General features: G+C 45.4%; 1 protein-coding gene across 5 annotated transcripts in view; it reads right to left on the minus strand.

The window, feature by feature from the left end:
* The window catches only part of WBP1L (WW domain binding protein 1 like), a 58,885-nt gene extending 41,522 nt beyond the window's left edge, over nucleotides 1–17,363 (minus strand). For 2 of the 5 annotated variants that reach the window (XM_027672362.1, XM_027672359.1), the window contains exon 1: nucleotides 17,262–17,342. Coding sequence is in view for 2 of the 5 variants with exons in the window: in XM_027672356.1 (XP_027528157.1) it covers nucleotides 17,262–17,348 (87 nt within the window). In the remaining 3 variants the exon portion in view is untranslated. Of the gene's footprint in view, nucleotides 1–10,173; nucleotides 10,286–17,261 lie in introns of all 5 variants that reach the window. The other 3 variants (XM_027672358.1, XM_027672356.1, XM_027672360.1) reach the window with 3 other exon arrangements.
* Between the last annotated feature and the right edge of the window lie 2,140 nt (nucleotides 17,364–19,503).

A 19,503-nucleotide genomic window follows, 5' to 3' on the forward strand; every position in this document is an offset into this window, starting at 1 on the left:
AGGCAGATCCCAGCACACAAGAGGTCAACCCCTGACTGCAGGGATTTGCAAGGCTTTCCATATCCCAACAGATCTCAAAGAGATTGCAAGGATTTCCCAACTTTAGAATAAAAAAAATCAACAAGGAGGAACTGTGAAGGTGCAAAAGCCTGTGAGGCTGAGCTGAACCATTTCCAGCTCTCTGTAGACTGGAGAATGTACAGTCCGAAGCCTTATTGCAAGTAGTAGGTGACTAGATGACAAGTACTATACTGAAGTCCACATTTCTTGACCAGAAAACTGAGTTTAAAGATCAGATTTAGCAGTGAAGCTTTATACAAAGATTTTGATGTGAATGTTAGAAGAAACAGGAAAGAAAGGAAAAAAAAGCAAAAATACCCCCACCAGTCAACCAACCATCATTATTTAGAAGAGCAGTTGCCTGGAAGGATTTCAGAAGTACTTGGTCCAAAAGTGTTTCAGTTGTCATTCAAAACACTCTCCCATTGCATTTCCAGTTTCATAATCTCTTTGCCTTCAAAGTCTGTGCCCTCCTATACTTTCTTCAAAGGTCTTGCAATTTAGAAGTCATAGGAAAGCACATTAAAAGTACCAGACTGGACTAAATGCATCAACTCCTCTGCAACCTTTACTCCTTCTTAAGCACCACGTGTGCTGACAAGCATGTACAGGTACTAACACAAGTGAAATGGGATTTTCTGCTATAGAAAATACTGCTTCTAGTCTTTTATTTTCCACTTGAACCGTAATTCTGAATAGGAAATGCTCCAACTTTAGTTTAAGCAACTAAACATAAATCCTGATGAAAGGCGTTAGGTTTATAAAAATGCCCATTACCACTTTGGACTAGATTTGAACTGGTGACCTAATGATGTGACCCTCAGTAGTTCTTTAACTATCTGTGATCACAGAGATTTGCATCAGCAAATACTTAAATCCCAGGAGACGATACTTCCTTAGGAAGAAAAAAATGTTAGAAAAACGAAATCTTCAGAAATAAAAGATTCTAGATTTGTGCAGTTTTAACAAGCAAGAAAATACAGATAACAGTCACAAGTACACAACACACAAGTTTGTACCAAAAGCCAGTACTTGCAAGGCTCAGCATTCACTACTAGACGGGGGTAAACACAGCAAGCCCCAAGAGTCTCCCTCACGGCTTTAGAAATTCACTAAAAATCATGACACATTTTGTATAGAAATGCGCAAATAGTTCCACTTCCAGTCAATGTATTAAAAACTAAGATTTTCACGATCTGCTCAACTGCATCATACCAAATATGCAGAACCTGGCATCATAACATTTACCCTTCCAGAACTATTCAGGCTTTTTGCAATCCAGGAGCCTTCCATCACTATCCCGGTGCTGTGGCTGTGGAGGTGGGTGCAGGTCCCAGTGAGGCAAGCACATGTTTTTTACCTGGTTTCAGATAGGCATCAGTTGAAAGCAGCTATCAAGGTTCCTCTTGAAGTGAAGCATCCTCTAATATTTTATTTGGTTGTAAAAATTTCACAATGGTACATCTGCCAGTGAGGCAGACAGAGCCAAAAGCACAGTTAACAATTCCCAGCAGAGGGCAGATCCTGTTTAACATATTTCAAGAAGTACTGCACATATGCAGGTGCTCCATTTCATTGGAGAGTCTCCACACAAAGAAATCTCCTGATCAATAGCAATACCTATAATTTCTCTGATGAAAAATAATACTCCCCTGAATAGCCATCAGCCCCTCTCCCCATCATATAAGCAAATTCAACCACAAGTGTGACCAATCCTACAAAAAGGCTCTTAAGAAGAAGCATCCGTACAAACAGCTATGTGCCTGCTGGGGGATGGAAGTCCTTTTGCTGGGTTTGTTTTGGAACCACAGATGTACTTCAGCTGCCCTACACTCATTGAACCACCCCAAACATACCAGCCAAAAATGTTATGCCATCCACATGAAGACAGTCACGTTCTCCAGTTGGCATCTAAGAAGAGTGCAACTTAGGACTTGCCAAGAATTGCTTATCATGGTTAATTTTTACAATATCACATATAGCATTAAAATAGCTTCACGAAAGGAAAGAAAAATGTAATATAAATTACAAAGGCAGGTGATAAATCTTCTGCCTGTAAGGATAAGCAACCTGGTTTCATAAACATGCTTCCGATTAACCCTTCTGCAGCTTCAAAAAGATATGATCTTTGTTGTTCCTAAGCACATCTGCCAGAGCTTGCCAAGGAAAGCATGAGCAACCAGCTTCAAAGGCAGGATGACGTACCTACAGCAGTAAACCCTAATCCTTGCTGGGGAAACCACGCAACTCAACTTAGTCATAGAAAATGGGATTAGAAACTTTAAAACAAAACAAGGCGTTGAAAGAATTAGCAGTCATACCAAGATCACGTAGAAAATATTGAGCAACATTTAAAAAACAACTTTCGTCAGGGCTGATAAAGAGAGTAAGACTAACAACTTGCACGGGAAACCTTTAGAGGATCGGGATAGGAACAGGATATCTGTGTCAGCCTAAAACCTTACACGCTGTCACTGGCTCGGCAAAGAGTGGAAGTGCCAGAGAACAGCACAGTCACTCCTAGAAATTCAAGGACATGGACTCCTAGAAAAAAGTTTCTGTGATTTGACCATAGGAAACGTGACATGGATTGAAGCAGACAATGCTTTTACAATCAAAGTGACTGCTCATGTGCAGGGGCAGAGGGAGAGTCTGTGGGAAGCGATTTGGGAAGCACAGCATTATTCTTTCCGCAGTTCATAATGTCATGCAAACACATATATACAAGAATGTTGCAACTGCTCAAGTGACCGTCTCCACTATCGTCACGCACATGGCAGAAATGCAGAGGTCAGGATTTCTGAGGCACTTCCCCAAGGAGACAGTTAATGTGACTTTCTGAAGTTCCCCACGTTTCTTGCACTGTAATTTCCTGGACAACAGCATCGCATATTTTCCAATGCCCAGACCTAACCCAAATTACATGTTTACACAACCCACATGAAATTCAGGTTTTGATCGATGTGTGTTTTCATTTTTGGACTGACTTTCTAACTTAAGACAATCTTTCTAAAATAAACTATGTCTGCATGTAAGGTCAGGGTGCCTAGAGAGTTCCTAAAACAACAATTAGTTTAAGTGAGCTTCCCCGACCTTCTCACTGCCAAGCAAGCTTCATTAGCAAGTACCAAGTATTCAAATCCTGATCCCATCAACAGATAAAATAAAGAGAACACAAAGACTTGAATCAGGAAAAGGAAGGCGGTGGCAGGAACAAAGTAGACAAGCAAGGAGAGAAAAGAATACCTTGAGAAAAAAAGGCAGACCATCATGATCTAAGTGCTGATTAAATCTGCTCCTGAACATATGAATATGACCATAAGGCACAAGTCCAGTCTAGTACAGAGAGCATATTCCCCCTTTGATCGTTCTCTGGTGTGGATGGAAACCCACTGGGGCTTGAAGAGATATCAAGTCTTTGAGAGATGAATATCTAACATACCATACAGAGGGTGAATGGAAGTAAAAGTAAGTTTCTACCCCTTCTACTGGGGCCCAGGACTATCAGTTCCATTTAATGAAGTCAGAGTGCTCAGATTTCAGTCACCTCTCTCTGCTTTCTCTTTCCTAGTCAACAGTCTCTTCTTTCCTAGATATCAGGCTCTTCTTTCCTTCTAGAAAGGCCTCCATGCCTCCCTCTCCAGGTACCACAGCTTACATGCAGTTTTTCATGCCAAGCAGTACAGCACAGGGCGATCCAAATTCATGGCAAGAGCAGAAGGACTGCATGGTCTTTCATTTACCGTTGACACTGCCATGTAAGTCTTTTCTCCCTTGCAGTCTCACAGATCCCAGCAGAGCCCTGTGGAAGAGTGACCTTGCAGCAACAACCAACCATACAATATGAGGAAGAATTTAGAACCAAGCAGCTCCCAAACCAAAGGTTGCCGTAGGTTTGAGTGGAGAAGTCTGGAAACTGCTTATCTAGAGTCTCTGCAGGGAAAGCGTAAGGACACTCAAGGATCACCCTGTAGAGCCCCTCTGAAACCTCAAAGGTAACCAGACCTGCACATGAACCCAGAAAAACTATGCAAAAATTCAGCTTCCACCAGCAGCAGTATCCTGAACAATAGCAGAGCCTCTTTGCTATGTCTGGACAAAAAAATAAAAGAAAGGGAAGATAGGACATTTTACAGTCTGCTCAGTCTCTTGAAAAATGAAAGCAAAGAGGGTTTTTTTGTTTGTTTGGGGTTTTTTGTTTTGTTTTTTGTTTAAGTCCTTGCTTAGAAGTTATGGGAGTAAACAACAACTCCTAGCTTTCCTTCCATATTTAGGCTTTTTCAGTATTTCCAATGTTGCGAAACAGAACACAGAAGAAAGGAAATCTACTTCGACTACACAGAAGTGCCAAACAGAAAAAAATAAGCCACAAAAGTTTGTATAAATACATGCACATCCCTAAAAACAGATGCACCTATCAAAGCATTGTTTAAAGTTTCTCTGAGTGTATAACTGAACTCTCTGTACTTGCTGTTAAGAACAATTTTACTCAAAATAATAACCAGGATTCAAACCAAGTAAGAAATAATGAACTTGGGTTTAATTGGTTTGCGAGAAACCCAATTTGCAAATGCAACCCTTAGCCAGCTATTGAATATACAAGTTGACTGAGCCCAGAAGGCACTGTGATGAGTGGCTTAAGTGGAGGCACCCTACACCCACCAACATTCCTGCTGAATGAATGTGAAATCGGCAAGAATTGCTTTTATTTATCTTACTAAAAGCGTTTCTTGGAAGGGCTGGAAAAATTTATTTCAGATGGATTTTTCAGCTGAGAACAAAGTTGTATTTATTATAATTATGCACTCTCCAGTGTGGCCTGCCTTGCTGAGAAAGAACATTAAATTCAGCTGTGCACGAACTCACGGAAGTGACCTTTTGAATGAAAATGCTACAGCAAGAAACTTGTGGAGCATTCTCACTAAATAATAACCTACTGTCTGCAACTTGCAGATTAGTGCTCAGACCACTGATCTCAGCTGCTACTTACACAGGCACAAGTCCACATGAGGTCAATCAGCTGAGAATAAATCATGTGTGCTGCAGAATACAATATGGAGAACTGTACTTGGGAAACTTCGTAGTCTCCAGTTCAGTGTGGTTTTATGAACTTATATTAACCGTCATTCAGCAGCATAACATTGCAAGGCATTTTAAAGAGATTTTTTCTGCAGGACACCCAGTATTCATTTACATAAGAGGATCAAAGGTGTTATTGACACAAACTGAGCAAGCTCTCACTTTAAAGAGAGCAACAAATGCAAGGAAGAACACCCACCACCCACCCAGAAATACCCTGCTCCCTCTTTGCAGAAGGGCATGAGGATTATCTGAAAGGCTTCTGCTCCATGGAAAGCCCAAACCCTTGGAGAGAAGACAGGTTAGCACTAAAGAACTAGAAAAGTCAAACTAGAAGGTTCATTCCATCACCTAAATGAAAGGTGAAATGTAAAATAGCAAAATATGAAAAATAGTAAAAATGTAGAACAGTAAAATGCTTGTTTGGAAATGAAGGATGTCTTTTCAGTGTGCAAATATAAAATATCCTCCATAGACACATCAGACGATCTTACTCATTGCAGAAAGGTTGGGTATCTCATCCTGTAAGGAACTTAAAACAGATGTCTGAGCCTTCCCAGCAGCTGGGTTGCTGGGCAGTCAAGTTCCCTGCTGCCAAAGAAAGCAAGGCAAGCTCCTGTGCTGACGTCCACATCTCAGGGGCAATTGGAAGTCACTCGCTCTGCTGCCCAGACCAACAGCATCCCGCAATGGACAGGACCTGCTGGCAACCTGCTCCAGGCTCCCTCTCCCTTTTACTTTCCTAGGTATGCACAGCAGGCTCTCACAGTTCATGGCCATCTGAAGATTTTGGTATGCAGTTCAAAGGTTTAGAAAAGAGACTACCCTGTATTAAGCATCAAGAAGCCAAAACGCAGCTATAAAAACAGTTTGCGCTGCCAGTTTGGGTTCTGCACTCCCTTTTCAGACTCTGTGTTTGCATTTCAGCCAGCTTGTTCTCCTCCCACTGCTCTGCTCACTGAACCTGCTGATTGGTCCCAAGTCTGCATCTCTGTGTGCTGTTGTCTCCAAGGGGAAATAATATATGAGAAATTTAATGTCTTGACTTTGCTACAGAACCAATTAATTGAGCTGCGAAGAAGGAAGGGCTTTCACTTGAAGTAATTGTTTTCTATGCAGTAAACACAGCACATGTAATTTGTGAGGGGCACAAAAGCTTGATCCTCCTGTATCTTCACATGTTGATTATTTACACTAATGCTTTCCAGACAAATAGAAGAATAGTCTCCACTCAAGTACAGAAGAAGCCAAGAACAATAAAACAATTAGGTAAAGTTTGACCATAGTACTTGAGGGCATTGAAAACCTTTGGACCAAAACCTTGCAGAAGAAAACCAGGCATTTCTTGGTTAACAATTAATAATTTAGCCTTGAATTCTCTCATTCAGACATCCAGCTGAAGAGGAAAATTACACAGTAATTATACACCTTGTACCACACAATCCCCCGGTATTTTGATACAAAACCCCACAGTTCACATTCACCATTTTCATGTTCCCATTTTAGATGAGAAATGTGAAATTCCTTTCTTAATATCATGTGTAAAGCCAGGATCACAAATGAAGAGTTCTTGCAAAAAGTACTTGTGTGTCAAAGGAAGGCTTTGGGAGTACACTGTGGCTTTCAAAAAAAATTTTTAATAATATTTATAAATTCATCCTAAAAAATCCCAACAACAGCTAAACCCAAGAAATTTCTTTTGAAAACTATTTTTTCCATTGTTTATCTTTGCACTAATCCTTTGGGTTAAGTAAACTACCAAGACACTTCACCCCCAAGAGCCCTCACCCCTGTAGCATATGCAAGATGCCTGCTGCAAGACTACCACAGAAGCAGTGCAAGACCTGTAAATGAACATGTTAATGGGTTGAACCAGATGAAAGAAGTATTTCTAAAGCCTATTTCTCTAATTAGGGACACTAGTTAAAAGCATAAACAAGTTTTACCTTTCACCCTGTCCTGAAGGAAAGTGCCTTCAGAAGAACTGTTGGCAGGCAGGCAGTGCCTGTGTGAGAGAAGAGCTAGTGAGAGTAAGCGTTCTCAGAGCAAGGATACAAATAAACAAAACATTAACTTTTTCTGTGCAATAACTACAACAGCAGCAGCTCAGCCAGCCTTCTGATTACACTCATGCAAGGTACACTTTCATGGACACAAATGCACCTTCCATTTGTTTGGTTCCAGAAGATCAAGATGCAAGGGGCACACACCACCCAGACAGGGTGAACATCTTGTCTAGTGCTGTTTTCCTCCCCTGCATAGCTCTACATTCTCAAGCCAAAGCCAAAATGTTCACTGCTTGCATATGCAGATTTAGTCCTCTTTTATTAGGACACACCAAATGTAATTAATCCTTTGACTGCGCTTCTGAAGTCTTTTAGAGTAGGATCATAGCAAGAGGAGTTTTGGTTACACACTGCTAGATAATATGACACAGACAAGAAGCCATTAGTGTCACTCATTCTGTTCCCCAAAGTTTATCTGCTCTGTTAAAGGCTGAGAAAAAAGGAGATTAGGCTGAGACTCGTCCACACAAGGAATTCAGCAAGCCCTTACATTTCATATCAGCCTGAAGTTACATGCCATCAAAGGTGAAACAAGGCAACAACAGATTTGTCTGGCCCTTAATCTAAAGTTTTCCTGGCACAATGCTTCTCAATAAATAAATATCATGCTGAAACTACAGGAGGACTACTTCAGCTGGTCCATCTACAGAGAGCAGACTGCAAGTTTCAGAACAGAAAACAATCACTCCAAACTTCCTGAATTCATCTTTGGCAGGATGATCCTTGGACTTTGCAGTCAAAGGATGGGCCTAAGAGCACAAAATGTGTCTGAGGAGAAAAAAACTCCCAACTCTTGTTCCCACAGCCTAACCACTGGTTTAGTATGATCCCAGATTCTGAAAAGTAGAGATACAAGGACAGAGCAGGAAAGCAAGAAACTCGGTAAAAACAATGAGCTACAAACATAAGAGTGATATTAATAACCAAGTATGTGAGATGCAAAACTTCCCTAGTAAGAAAAAGGTAGGAAAAAGGAGCAAAACAATGAGACAAAGAGAAAACAATACAGCTAGGAAAACGAGAGGAAAATAACTGAAGAGCTCTTATTTTTGACAGGGCAATTTAAGACAGGCTCTGTTGGAGTCCAGGTGATAAGTGTCAGTAAATGGAGACAATCAGCAATGACAGATGTCTGCAAGCCTGTTTTATCTAAGTTCAGATCACAGGAGACTGGAGAGTCAAATGCAAGCTGTTTGTGAAGTTTGCATCTTCTAAAAAGACAGAAGTCAAAACGACAAGGTAATCTGAAGACAACATAATACAGACATAACACTCCTCTTCAGCATTCACTGTTTGAAAAGCAGTCTGCAGACGAACAAATGAGACAACCAGTAAGAAAAGGGGGAATTCATCACACAGGAGACCCAGACATGAGTCATGACCTTCACATGCATTCAGGTAGCTTCCTTACATGCTTTCCAAGCAGAGTAAAGGTCTTTCAGATCGTATCTCAAGAAAAGTCTTTCCTACCCCCATAAGAAGAGCTTGCTTGGCCCCGGCAGATGAACCTTAGGATTAAAGGGTGGGCTCAGTTCAGCGCAGGCTGTGTCTCACCTAAAAAATCCATTGCGCAGGCTGGAAAGGTAAAAGACCTTTCCCCAAATCTTCGTTCGCGAAGACTGGCCATTATTATTATTTAAGAAGAGGGGGGAGTTTGGTAATTTTACAGTTACAATTGATGAGCAAGATGTGATGAAGTCAGCCCAGTGTCCTGGCCTTGAAGACACTGCCTTCTTCAAAGGTTTTGTTCAGTCTTTGCAACATCCCTGTACTATGCCCACCACCTCCTCCAGCCCTTCCCCTACCTCCTGGCTCAGTCTGACCTCAGCCATCATTTTACCCTTTCATTCCACACCAGTCACTCCCAATTCTTGTTTAGCTCAGCTCTAAAAGGTGCTTTTACAGCAGGCTCTGTGGGACGGATTTTCTGCCCACAATCAGTGGGATGGCTGTCACAGGGGATAATTTATGCAACAGAATGGCCTCATCTTCTGGATGGAGAAGACATGCAGTTCCTGTGGCTTCCTGTTGGCAATCATCCACCACCTGGGATTTAAAGAGGATCCCACATAGAGAAAGAGGTTTAAAAAAAAAAAAATCAAGCAATGACTGATACAGTATAAGCAAATAAAAGTCTTATTACAAAGAGTGAGGAATACAGAACTTGGCAAGGGAGAGGACTTCTGCGTATTTTGCACTCTTTCTGTAGCAGGACTCTCGTGTGGCTGCCACAATTACCCCGTTGATTTGACTGACAGCATTACCCCAGACTGTAGTGATTATGAGTTTTGGTTCCATAATAAGTAAAAAAAAAAGTCTCTTGTGGACAACGGTACTTGACCTGCTGGTCATATCTGTGTGCTGGGACACAAGAGAAAAGAGTCATTCAGTTCTACTCATTAAAAACGCCTCTGCACAGTCTGCGAGTGTCTTCCCTGCTTCCAAAGGAACACTTGACACCTTTTACACAGGGAAAGCTCAGGATGGCTGGTGAGATTCCTGGAAAAACACACTCTTCATAGCTGTTTCTACAGCTTTTCAAGCCTTTCCCCTTCAATGTACTGTTCAGACAGTGGGAGTCAAGAAGAAAAACAAAAGTAGCTCTGTAACTACTGGAGCTCCATAAAGCTGACCTCCAATCAGTTTGTTCCACGAGGCTGACTGACTTTGCAGGCTCAGAAACTGTGAGCTCCAGCTGAGGCTTTGGAAGAAGTCAGGGTATGTATCAAGTCAGTCAACCCAACTCACGAATTTTCCAGTGCTAATAAGCTTGCAAATGTAGCTTCTCACTCAAGGATGAGTCTCTGTTTGTTTGGGTTTTTAAACTGTCTCTATGCCTACCTCTTTCCAGGAATTCTGGTGAAATTTTAGCCATCTTTGAGGTCTCTTGCTATCAAATTTGGTTTAAGTTGGCCAGTAGCTTCAAAATTAATGGGGAGACAGACATTGATAACTGCATAAAGCTCACCTCCTTCTGTGAACTATCTTCTTTCATTGATAAAATCCTTTTCCTGCTCAAGTCACTCTCTGTCCCACTCCAGTATATTTAGCAAACCAGTATCTTGACAAGCTTCCTCGGCCTGAATTAGAGCCAGGATAGGGTTAGTTTTTGCTTTGACCATATTCCCTCCCAGATCTCAAAAATAAACCCCCACAAACGAACAAAACAAACAAAAAAAACCCAAACCAAAACACAAAAAACCAAACCCAAACAAAAATTTCTATTACTGCTTTACACACACCAAAACCAGAGATGACATAAAACCACATCACCAGTAGAAGTAACAAACTTCCCTCATAATAATGGAGAAGATTAAAGAAGGAAAGAAGGGAAAATCCTTTTCTTCACTGCTGGCAGATCTTTCCTTTCTTGAGGTTCATTCTTTCCTCTACTAGTCCTAATGACTGCAGACACGATCCTAAGGTCTTGATCCTCTATTAGAAAAGTCCCTGTTATCCCTTATTTTCTAAACCCAGCACCCTGCAGCTTGTCAGTCCTGGTAGCTGCTCGCCATACCCACCATGCTCTGCCACCCATTGTCAGCAAGAGGCCAGCAGCATTTTAAATGGCAAAAGCTCTGTCCCCTGATGCACTGGGGATTTCTTCTATGCTCAAACCATCACTTGATAGCAAGCCTCTCATGCTTGGAGAGAGTGGTTGGATTTGGTTTAAAATATGCTGGGATTAAAGTGCTTGTGAAGAAGGAACAGTCAGAAAACTGCATCTAAATCTCCTACACAACCCAGTTCTCACATCCTTTTCTTTGGATCAGCCTCGGGCGATGCCAGGTGGATGGAGATTGGCTCAGCAAAGAAGGCCTGCAGACCAGCAGCACCACAAGCCGCCTCCACACAAAATAAAGTCTCTCCTTTCTATTTGCAGGTGTTGTTCAGGGCACAGCATTGGCCACACTGGCACTAAATGGTTTGGCCTGCTGTCTCAGCCTGCCAGCATCACCTCACTTTGCACCCAGCAAGCCCCGGCATGCAGAGTGCTCTGTTACAGTTTCACAAGCCATTGCAGAGACCACAGCCATCATCTAAAAATAATACTGGGGGCAGTGATCTCACTGATAATCACATCATTAGAGGAGAATCAAATTCCTCCTTGTCCAAGCAGATAAACAGCAGGTCTCTGCAGCACCTTGAGCCTTTCTTTGCAGTCAAACAGTATCTGCAAAATCACAGAAAAAGCTTCATTTGTGACTGCCATACCAACACGCTTCTTGTAACAGGCAAGGTAAGGGCATGCAATTCCTGCTTAGCAAGCCTGTTATTATGTTATTTCAGGCATGTTTATTATGTGCACTGTTCACAGGCTCAGCCACACAGAGCTCCATTGCCACAGGTTTTGGCATCTCAAAACCTCTCTTCTTAGCTGTGGGCTTTCTAACCACATAAGACAGCAGGGGGAGGGACCCAACTTCCCTGTCAGCATCTCTCCATGAACTCATACAGGAGTACCATCTCTCCTCTGTGCTCACTTTCTTCTGATTCGGAAGCACAGACCAAAACCTGGCACAATCAAGTTGTCCTGTAATGTGCAATCAGTATCTCTGCCCTGCCATGACTAATGGCCCTCCTGAGATTGTCACCAGCCCTGCCCTAGAGACATCTCTGACATGCTGAGTTCTTTCCCCCACGTTGCAAAAACAGCAGTGCAGCTTGCCAGGTTATCTTGGATTCATGAACCCCCCTCAAACAAATGCAAGACGGGAGTGTGTAGAGCCACAAAGTCACTGGTGAAATGCATTAATAAGCTGAGAAGATTCCTACGCAGCTAACCGGAAAGGGCAAATTCTTACCCTGTACCCTGTAAAACAGAGCAGCTCAGCTCAGAGGAACATCCCCAAATCCAGTACCAAATACACGCATTGTCAGGAGACAGAACAAAAGGCCATGTGCAGCTCGGCACAACTGAAACTGCAGGACATGCCTGACAAGGAGACATTTGTATAGGCACAGCCACAACCACAGGGCACATCAGAGACAACACTGAATGGAGAAGTAGGCCAGAGGATCACTAGCCCAATAATAGCTTTTTGCCACAAGCTAATGTCTGTTCAATCATGCCAATCCTCCCAGTATGACTTAAGGGGGGAAAAAAAGCAAAAAGAAAAGGTGGGTGGTTTGCATTTACTAAATATATCACCCATTACCTCAGAGAATGGCCATATGTTTTCAGATTATAAAGAAACACAAACTATTACCGACATTAATGCCTTTCTAATACCATAGAAAGACAAAGGTGAACTTCAGCATAACCCTGGGTTAATACAGGCTGACAGAGCCATATAAAAGAGCACAGTTTCCATTTTTGCCTGCAGAAAAGCAACTGCTGAAGATGCTTAGAGGAGCAGCACCTTTAGGAATCAAAGAGAGGGTTCAATGGCTGTTTGAGCCAGGGTCGAGTAACTGCTGTTGAAATGTGGCCAAACACCGAGCTCATCCATTCCTCTGCCTCACTAGAGGAACTGATGGCAGGATCACCACTTTGGGCAGGATCCCTACTGCCCAGCAGCTCTGCACATGGCAGGGCCACTGCTCAGGGATGCTCCCACCAGCCAGATGAGGCTGACCTGGCTCAACAGGCTGGGAGGATGGAAAAATCCCCAACCACAACGAAACAACGCTGGCAGATGAAACTTTCCAAGTTCCCTTCCAGCACAGCACAACTCCGCAACAGCTGCCCAAGTTTATTCTTTAAGAGGTGTTATATTTTTGCTAACTAATACTTGCAGGGTGGTTGGGAAATTCTCAGAAAGGCAATGACAGGTCCCAGCCACAGAGTTTCCTTGACTCTGCTGAAGAAAACCGCCACAATCCTCCCCAGGATTCACTGGACATTTTCAGACCAGGCTTTCATCTGCTGCCCAGCTGCAGAGATGCAAGGAGCATTGTGTGTAATTGTGAGGGCAACTCACAAACAAAATTTAATCATTGGGAAGGTGTGCTGTACAGATGAGACACCGGAGTTCACGGTGGTATAATCATCACAGAATGAGCAGTCCTTAATTCAGTCTGCACAGTTATTTAGAGGTTCCTGTTCTGAGCAAGTACACCACGTACTTTGATCTCTGCTGCCTCCTGCCAAAACTGTGGAAATTAGCAAGCCAAAAACCAAGAGTCACAGACAAAGATACCATGGCAGACAAAACAGATACTATGGTTATATAAGCAGCTCTCCTCCTGAAGGACCCTGGTGCACTTCAGGAAAGACTGAAAGGGCAGTTATAAATAATTACCTTTACCTTAATCAAAAAAAGTTGCCTTAAATTTACAGATGAGGAGCCTCTGTTCCATGAGAGTAATTGAAACTTTGCTGTTCAGTTCACAAACTACCTGAAGTGATGCTCTGAAAGGGCCTGAATCCTGCCAAACTATTGTATGAAGCGTAGTAACTCTGTGGTCACAGCCTTGGACAGAAACTCTGTGTTACAGGGGTGTTAGCCACAGTGACAGTCATGCTGAGTTCTTCCTTAAAGCAAGGATCTTTGTCACATATGATGAATCATGCCTCAAGTCACAGCACTTCAAGCAAACTCTTTAATTTGGGATGAAATCGGTCTTTAAGAGCATGCTTCCGCCAGATTTTGGCTCAAAACCACCTTATTAGAGAAAGACAGATTCCACAGACTTTGTCACATAGTTAACATTCATTTAAATCTCTTGTTTTTAAAGAAAACAAAAGTTGAGAAAACTATGTGATAATTAAGCTGCAGGCATGGGAAGCAGACAGATAGTTGAGGCGGTCAAATAACCTTTATTCTGCCCTGTAGAGGCAAACTACAATAGAAAAATGATTAATGTTTGAGGCTTTTCATTACAAATTTGATCCAGTTCATTTTAAAATGTATTAAGTTCTTATTTCCTTTTCCCTCAAACCAGAGGGGAACAACCAACTAAGGTGTGCTGCTAAGGCTATACTTCTATGGTTAGATAAAACTGAGCATGACTAAATTCCTTCTTCCTGTGACACTTTTCCTGATTTTATTACATAACTGCAATATTCTCCTTGTAATCTACTGAGAAATGCTTTAACTCCAGTTAACTGAGCTTTGTGCTCGTAATTACAAGTGAAAGTACAGTGAATAGTCATGTAGATAGATAAACAGGACAGTGGTTTCAGGACAGTGATGAGCTAAATGTCTCCTTTCTCCTCCATCTACCTTAGTCAAAAGAAAGATCTTTGACGATCCTGGGCAGCCTGGACTTATTTTAACCTGAAAAGTCAGACTCTTCTGCAGAGCACAGTGTGTTCTCGGGAATGTTTGTTCAGTGCAGCTAGGCAGTACAGCTCCACCTCCTGAATTATTTAGAGGACACATTTCCTGCAGCACCTCCCAGCCTTAGACCACCAAGTCTGTGGGACAGTTCTTCCAGGTGAGGAGGGACGGACCCTGAACAAGAAGCAGAAGCTTCCCTGGAAGCAGAAACAAGCAGAGCATAGCAATGTCTGCAAGGTAGACAGAAGTAGACAGCAGTCACCAGAGGTAGCAAGGGCAACAACACTGGAGAGGACAAGAGGCAAATGTTGCCAGAGTTTCAGCTAGAAACATGGGAACTCCTGGTGCAGAGATCTTTCAAGTCCAACACTGTCCCTCTGCAGAGCTTCCCTACAAACCCATCAGCTCTGAGGAAATCGGGCTCTAAGGCAACACCAAAGCAGATGAAGTTTTATTACATGCTTATTTTCAAGATCCGAGACCCCTGGTGGCCTAGTGGTTAGCATGCAGGACTCTCACTGCTGCAACCCGGGTTCGATTCCTCGGTCCCCCGGGCAGATGGAGCTCGTTAGCCCTGTGAGGCCATCCATCTATGAGAAGGTCACTCTAAACAAACCTACGTCCTGAGGACCTCACTGCCATTGTCCAAGTTTGCTTGGCCCCGGCAGATGAACCTTAGGATTAAAGAGTGGGCTCAGTTCAGCGCAGGCTGGAAAGGTAAAAGACCTTTCCCCAGATCTTCGTTCGCGAAGACTGGCCATTATTATTATTTTCAAGATCCTATATTACCATTCATGTTTTTGAGTGAGCAGCTGTCAAACTCTGTGCAGCAAGATAATACCAGTCTTTTGACAGAGTCTACATTTAAGATCTAAAATAAACTGTGAGAGTTTTATATAGACAAACTATGGAAAGGAAATAAGTAAAGGATGCATCCATATCCAAGCGCTCTTAAAGAAAACGTAGGCAGCCAAAGCTTTTCTCTCCCACACTCATGTATTATACCACTCAAGAGTTATTATTTTAGGATTATTTCCGGTGCACTGACTGGAGAGGATATCCACAAGTCACATATGCAGCTACTCCACAAGCTGTACGATTGCTTCCACACCCTTCTCCTTTTCCTTTCCTCCTTTTCTACTTCCTATTACTTTGACTGATGTATAAGCTGTGTGAAGCAGGGAGCATCTTGCACAGTCTTCAGAGCAGGTATGGCATTTTTATTAGCATATGTAGGGTTGAAGACATTCACAGCTTCCATACAGATAATCCCACCACCTGACCACTGCTCACAGCTAGAATGCCACAAGAACCAGAGAGCAAAACGGATCCAAAATATACCTTTAGTTTATGTGCCTCAGCCTGAAGATGAAACGGAGCAAGCACCAGGACCTCCTTCTGTTAAAGGCAGTTGAGACAACATGGAAAACACACAGTTCAACACAATCCTGCACCTGGCTCACTAGGGAAGCTACAGCCAAGCCTTAGCCACAATATGCCTGAAGGGGATTTGGGATGGCACTACCAACAGGGAATTACACAGCTCTCAGCATCTTGAAAAGAAGAAAATTCAAGAGGGAGATAACATCTGTAGTCATGGACAAACTCCTCACCTCCTCCTCCTGCAGAAGTATTGGGAAGTATTTCAGTGGACCCCTTCCAGAAAGACACTGTCTGTCTGCACCCCTGTGACATTAAGCACAATGCACCCCACGGCATCACAGATCATCATCTCACTGTCTCTGACCTTCAACAAATGCAAACTGCAATTTTTATCTTACACAGAATACACTACATCAAACCAGAAGTCATCACATTCCATCAACGTTCTACATGGGGTGAAAAAGACATATCGACTCCACAAATGAGAAGATCCAGGTTGTGCACAGGTTGCTAGGCCCAGTGCAGTCCTCTCCGAGTGTCACTGAGCATACACCAAGGTGGGAGATGTTTACAGGCGTCTACAGTGCTGGACTCAAGACCGTCACTGGAGATCTCAATAGCATCAACATTGCAGCATAGACAGGAAACAGAGTAAAGAGATGAAAAAGACAGAATCAACTTCATTAAAACCCTTTCCAGGCATAATGAAGGCGGTAAGCAAGTGGTCAGAGACTACCAAGACAAGGCCTAGTTCCCCTCATCCCAGCTGAAACATGATCCCTCTTCCTTCACCCTGCCCACAGGAGGTTTGCACGGAATCTCCTCTCTGCTGTTCCAGGCACGGGAAGACCAGCTCACCTGTCCTGGGCAGCACCACTCAAGTCCCACTTCCCTGCTGACCCAGGTCCTCTGGCCAGCTGTCCCACTGCCACCCTCCAGCTCACCCCACACCACCTTCAGCACTGTCCCCTCGCAGGTCACTTTGTTCCCTGTCACTACCCCCAAAAGTCACCTGCACCTCCACCCGCAGGCCCGCGCCAGCTCCAGCCTCCTGCCCTCACTACAGACACGTTTCCCACGGGCTCCAGTCAAACACCTTTCTCCCTCGTCCTGCAGCCACCCTGCCGCACAAACCCCTTCCGAGCGGCACTGCCACCCGTTCCTGGAGCCCTACACCGCTCTCCGTCCCCACGGCACACAGGGACCCCCGAACTCAGGGCTCTGCATCTCCTACAGCTTCACTTAAGCCACGGCGCTCCCCAAACCTCAGGCGGGACCCCAAAAGCCTCTTCCCCCAGGCACCCCCTGCACCCCCTGTCAGCCCCGCCGGACCCGCTGTCCCAAGGGCCGGCGCAGCCCCCCACGTCCACAGCCGCCCCCCGTCCCAGGGACGCAGCCCCCCGCCACGACGCGACCCCAGAGCCCCCCGGGCGGCCCCCTCCCCTACCTGGGCGGGCTCCACGCCGGCGGGCAGCCCCTCAGGCAGGGCCTGGAGCAGCAGCAGAGCCATGGCGGCGCGGAGCCTCCTCGCCATCCCCCCCACCCCCCGCTCCCGCCTGCCCGGCCCGACTGCGGCCCGGGACGGGAGCCGAGGGGCACCCCGCGCCCGGGCCCGCCCCCGCCGCACACCTATTGGGCGGGCGGCACGCCGCTAGGCTCGCTATTGGCTCAGCGCGCTGTCGCTTAGAGCAAAACCGTGAGGGGCGGGGTTTGCGCACTGGGAGCTGCCATCTTGAGTGTGGCGCGGCGGGGAGGGAGCCTGGGGTGGGATTCGGGCCGCCATGTTGTGAGTGGCGGAACTGGCAGTAAAGGGGTGCGGGGGCTGCACCCCCTTGCAGTGGAACCTCGGGAGCAGAGCTGGGCACTGCTGGGGGGGGGGGGCACTAGCATCCTCTGGCTGCCACAGCCTCCCTGACACCCCGGTGGCAGCCAGGCACTCATCCTCCATTCACCTGGTCACTCCTGATTACCATGATCCCGGCTCAGCCTCCTCCCACATTGTCCCAAATCCTAACAGCCCGCCCGGTCCTGGGGCATGGAGAGGGTGCTGGGATGGCTGCATCAGCATGATGCTTGACTCGAGGTGTCCGGTGGGCAGCTTTGTGTTGGTGCCAGCCCCACTGGGAGACAGGATCAGCATGGAGAAGAGGATCTCCCATTGCGGCTGGATCCCAGAGTTTCTCCATATGGCGACCCCTTGCACTCCCAAGAGGAGTAGGGGCACCGGCACTCGGGATTAATTCACAGCTCCGAGGAGGCAGTCAGTGTTTCTGGGGCAGTGTCAGAGGGTTTCCACACTGCCACTCCCAGCGTGCCAGGCAGCCTCTGTGCCGGATTGGCATGACAAGGTTTATAAGATGTTCAGATAACATGTTAAGAAAAGCCAGAAAAAAAATAACCGACTTAGCAGTTTATCTCCTGCCGTGGCATTTTTCTATCAGGGCAGTACTCAGGCACACCTAGCCCGGCCTGATCAGCTCAGCCGCCTGCCCTGGCATGGGCGTTCACCCACTGCACATCGACCCTGCTCCCTCCTCATTCCATGGCAGTCGGTTCCCCAGAGTCCACCGGCCTTTGGGCTCGGAGCCGTCAGCCAAGCCTTCCTGCTGGGACTGCTGGTGCCTCAGGGAGCCCACCAGCCCCCCATGCCTGTATTCAGGCTCTGCTGCAGACCAACATGACATCTTTGGTGCGGTTGCCATTTGAAGGAAGGTTGTAAACATGGTGAAGCACTGACATTTCGGTCACAAACTGTTACTGAAGAAGCTTTATTCCTGTTCCCAGGTAGCCCTGAAATTAGAGGCACAGCAGGGAGATGGGCAGCGAGTTCGCCAGAGCACAGGACAAGCCCAGATCAGGTGTGACTCACTGCTGGAGAGCAATTAACACTTGCTGTTCTTCACAAGCGGGAATGAGTCTGGCTCTGACTCCTGGCAATGAGGTTTCCTTTTCTGTTGTGATGAGAAATAGAGGCAAGGCTGGCCAGAACATGGGGACTTGCTGGCCACAGCTTGGCAGTGACCCCTCTGCTCCCCAGTGACACCAAGGCAGGCTGGGGAGTTACTGTGGTTTTGGGGAGAGCTGGGAGGCGCAGGCTGCAGCAACCATCTCCAGAGTGATGTGAGCTGTTGAGATGACTTGAAACCTTCCAGGGAGATTTGAGCTACAACCTACAAACCTAGAAACCCTGCTGAGCTAAACTGTCAGCTGGCATAAATCCATGTCGATCTGAAGAGGGAATCCACTGCTGTAAGCTCAGAGTGGGGGGAAGGTCTGTCTTAAGGATCATTTGACAATTCTCTGAGCCCAGAGCAATCCTTTTCCTCTGCCCATGAGCAATAAACTGCACCATGCCCCAATCCCCAGGGCAAGGGGAGAGCTGATGCAAGATGGCAATAGCTCTTCAAAGGGTCTCCGTGCTCCATTGCCCCTCCAGTATGGCTGGGGACAGGAATAAAGGAGTGGCAAAACAGCTGAGGCTTTGCCACCATGGCTTGGCTTCGTGTGGCTGCTGCCCCAGCATTGCTGGCTGCAGAGCCCTCTGCCCTGCTGGGACCCCCTCAAACTGCCAAAGCAGGAAGGGTCAACAGCAAGAGCTTGGCTGTGATGTACAGGGGAAGGGCAGTTTTAGGATGCTGCAGCACATTGTTTTACAAGCACTGCCGTGCTCCCAAGCATGCCAGAGGCAC

This window comes from Neopelma chrysocephalum, unplaced genomic scaffold (genome assembly GCF_003984885.1).
Source record: "Neopelma chrysocephalum unplaced genomic scaffold, ASM398488v2 Primary Assembly neopelma1_97390, whole genome shotgun sequence".
Lineage (NCBI taxonomy): Eukaryota > Metazoa > Chordata > Aves > Passeriformes > Pipridae > Neopelma > Neopelma chrysocephalum.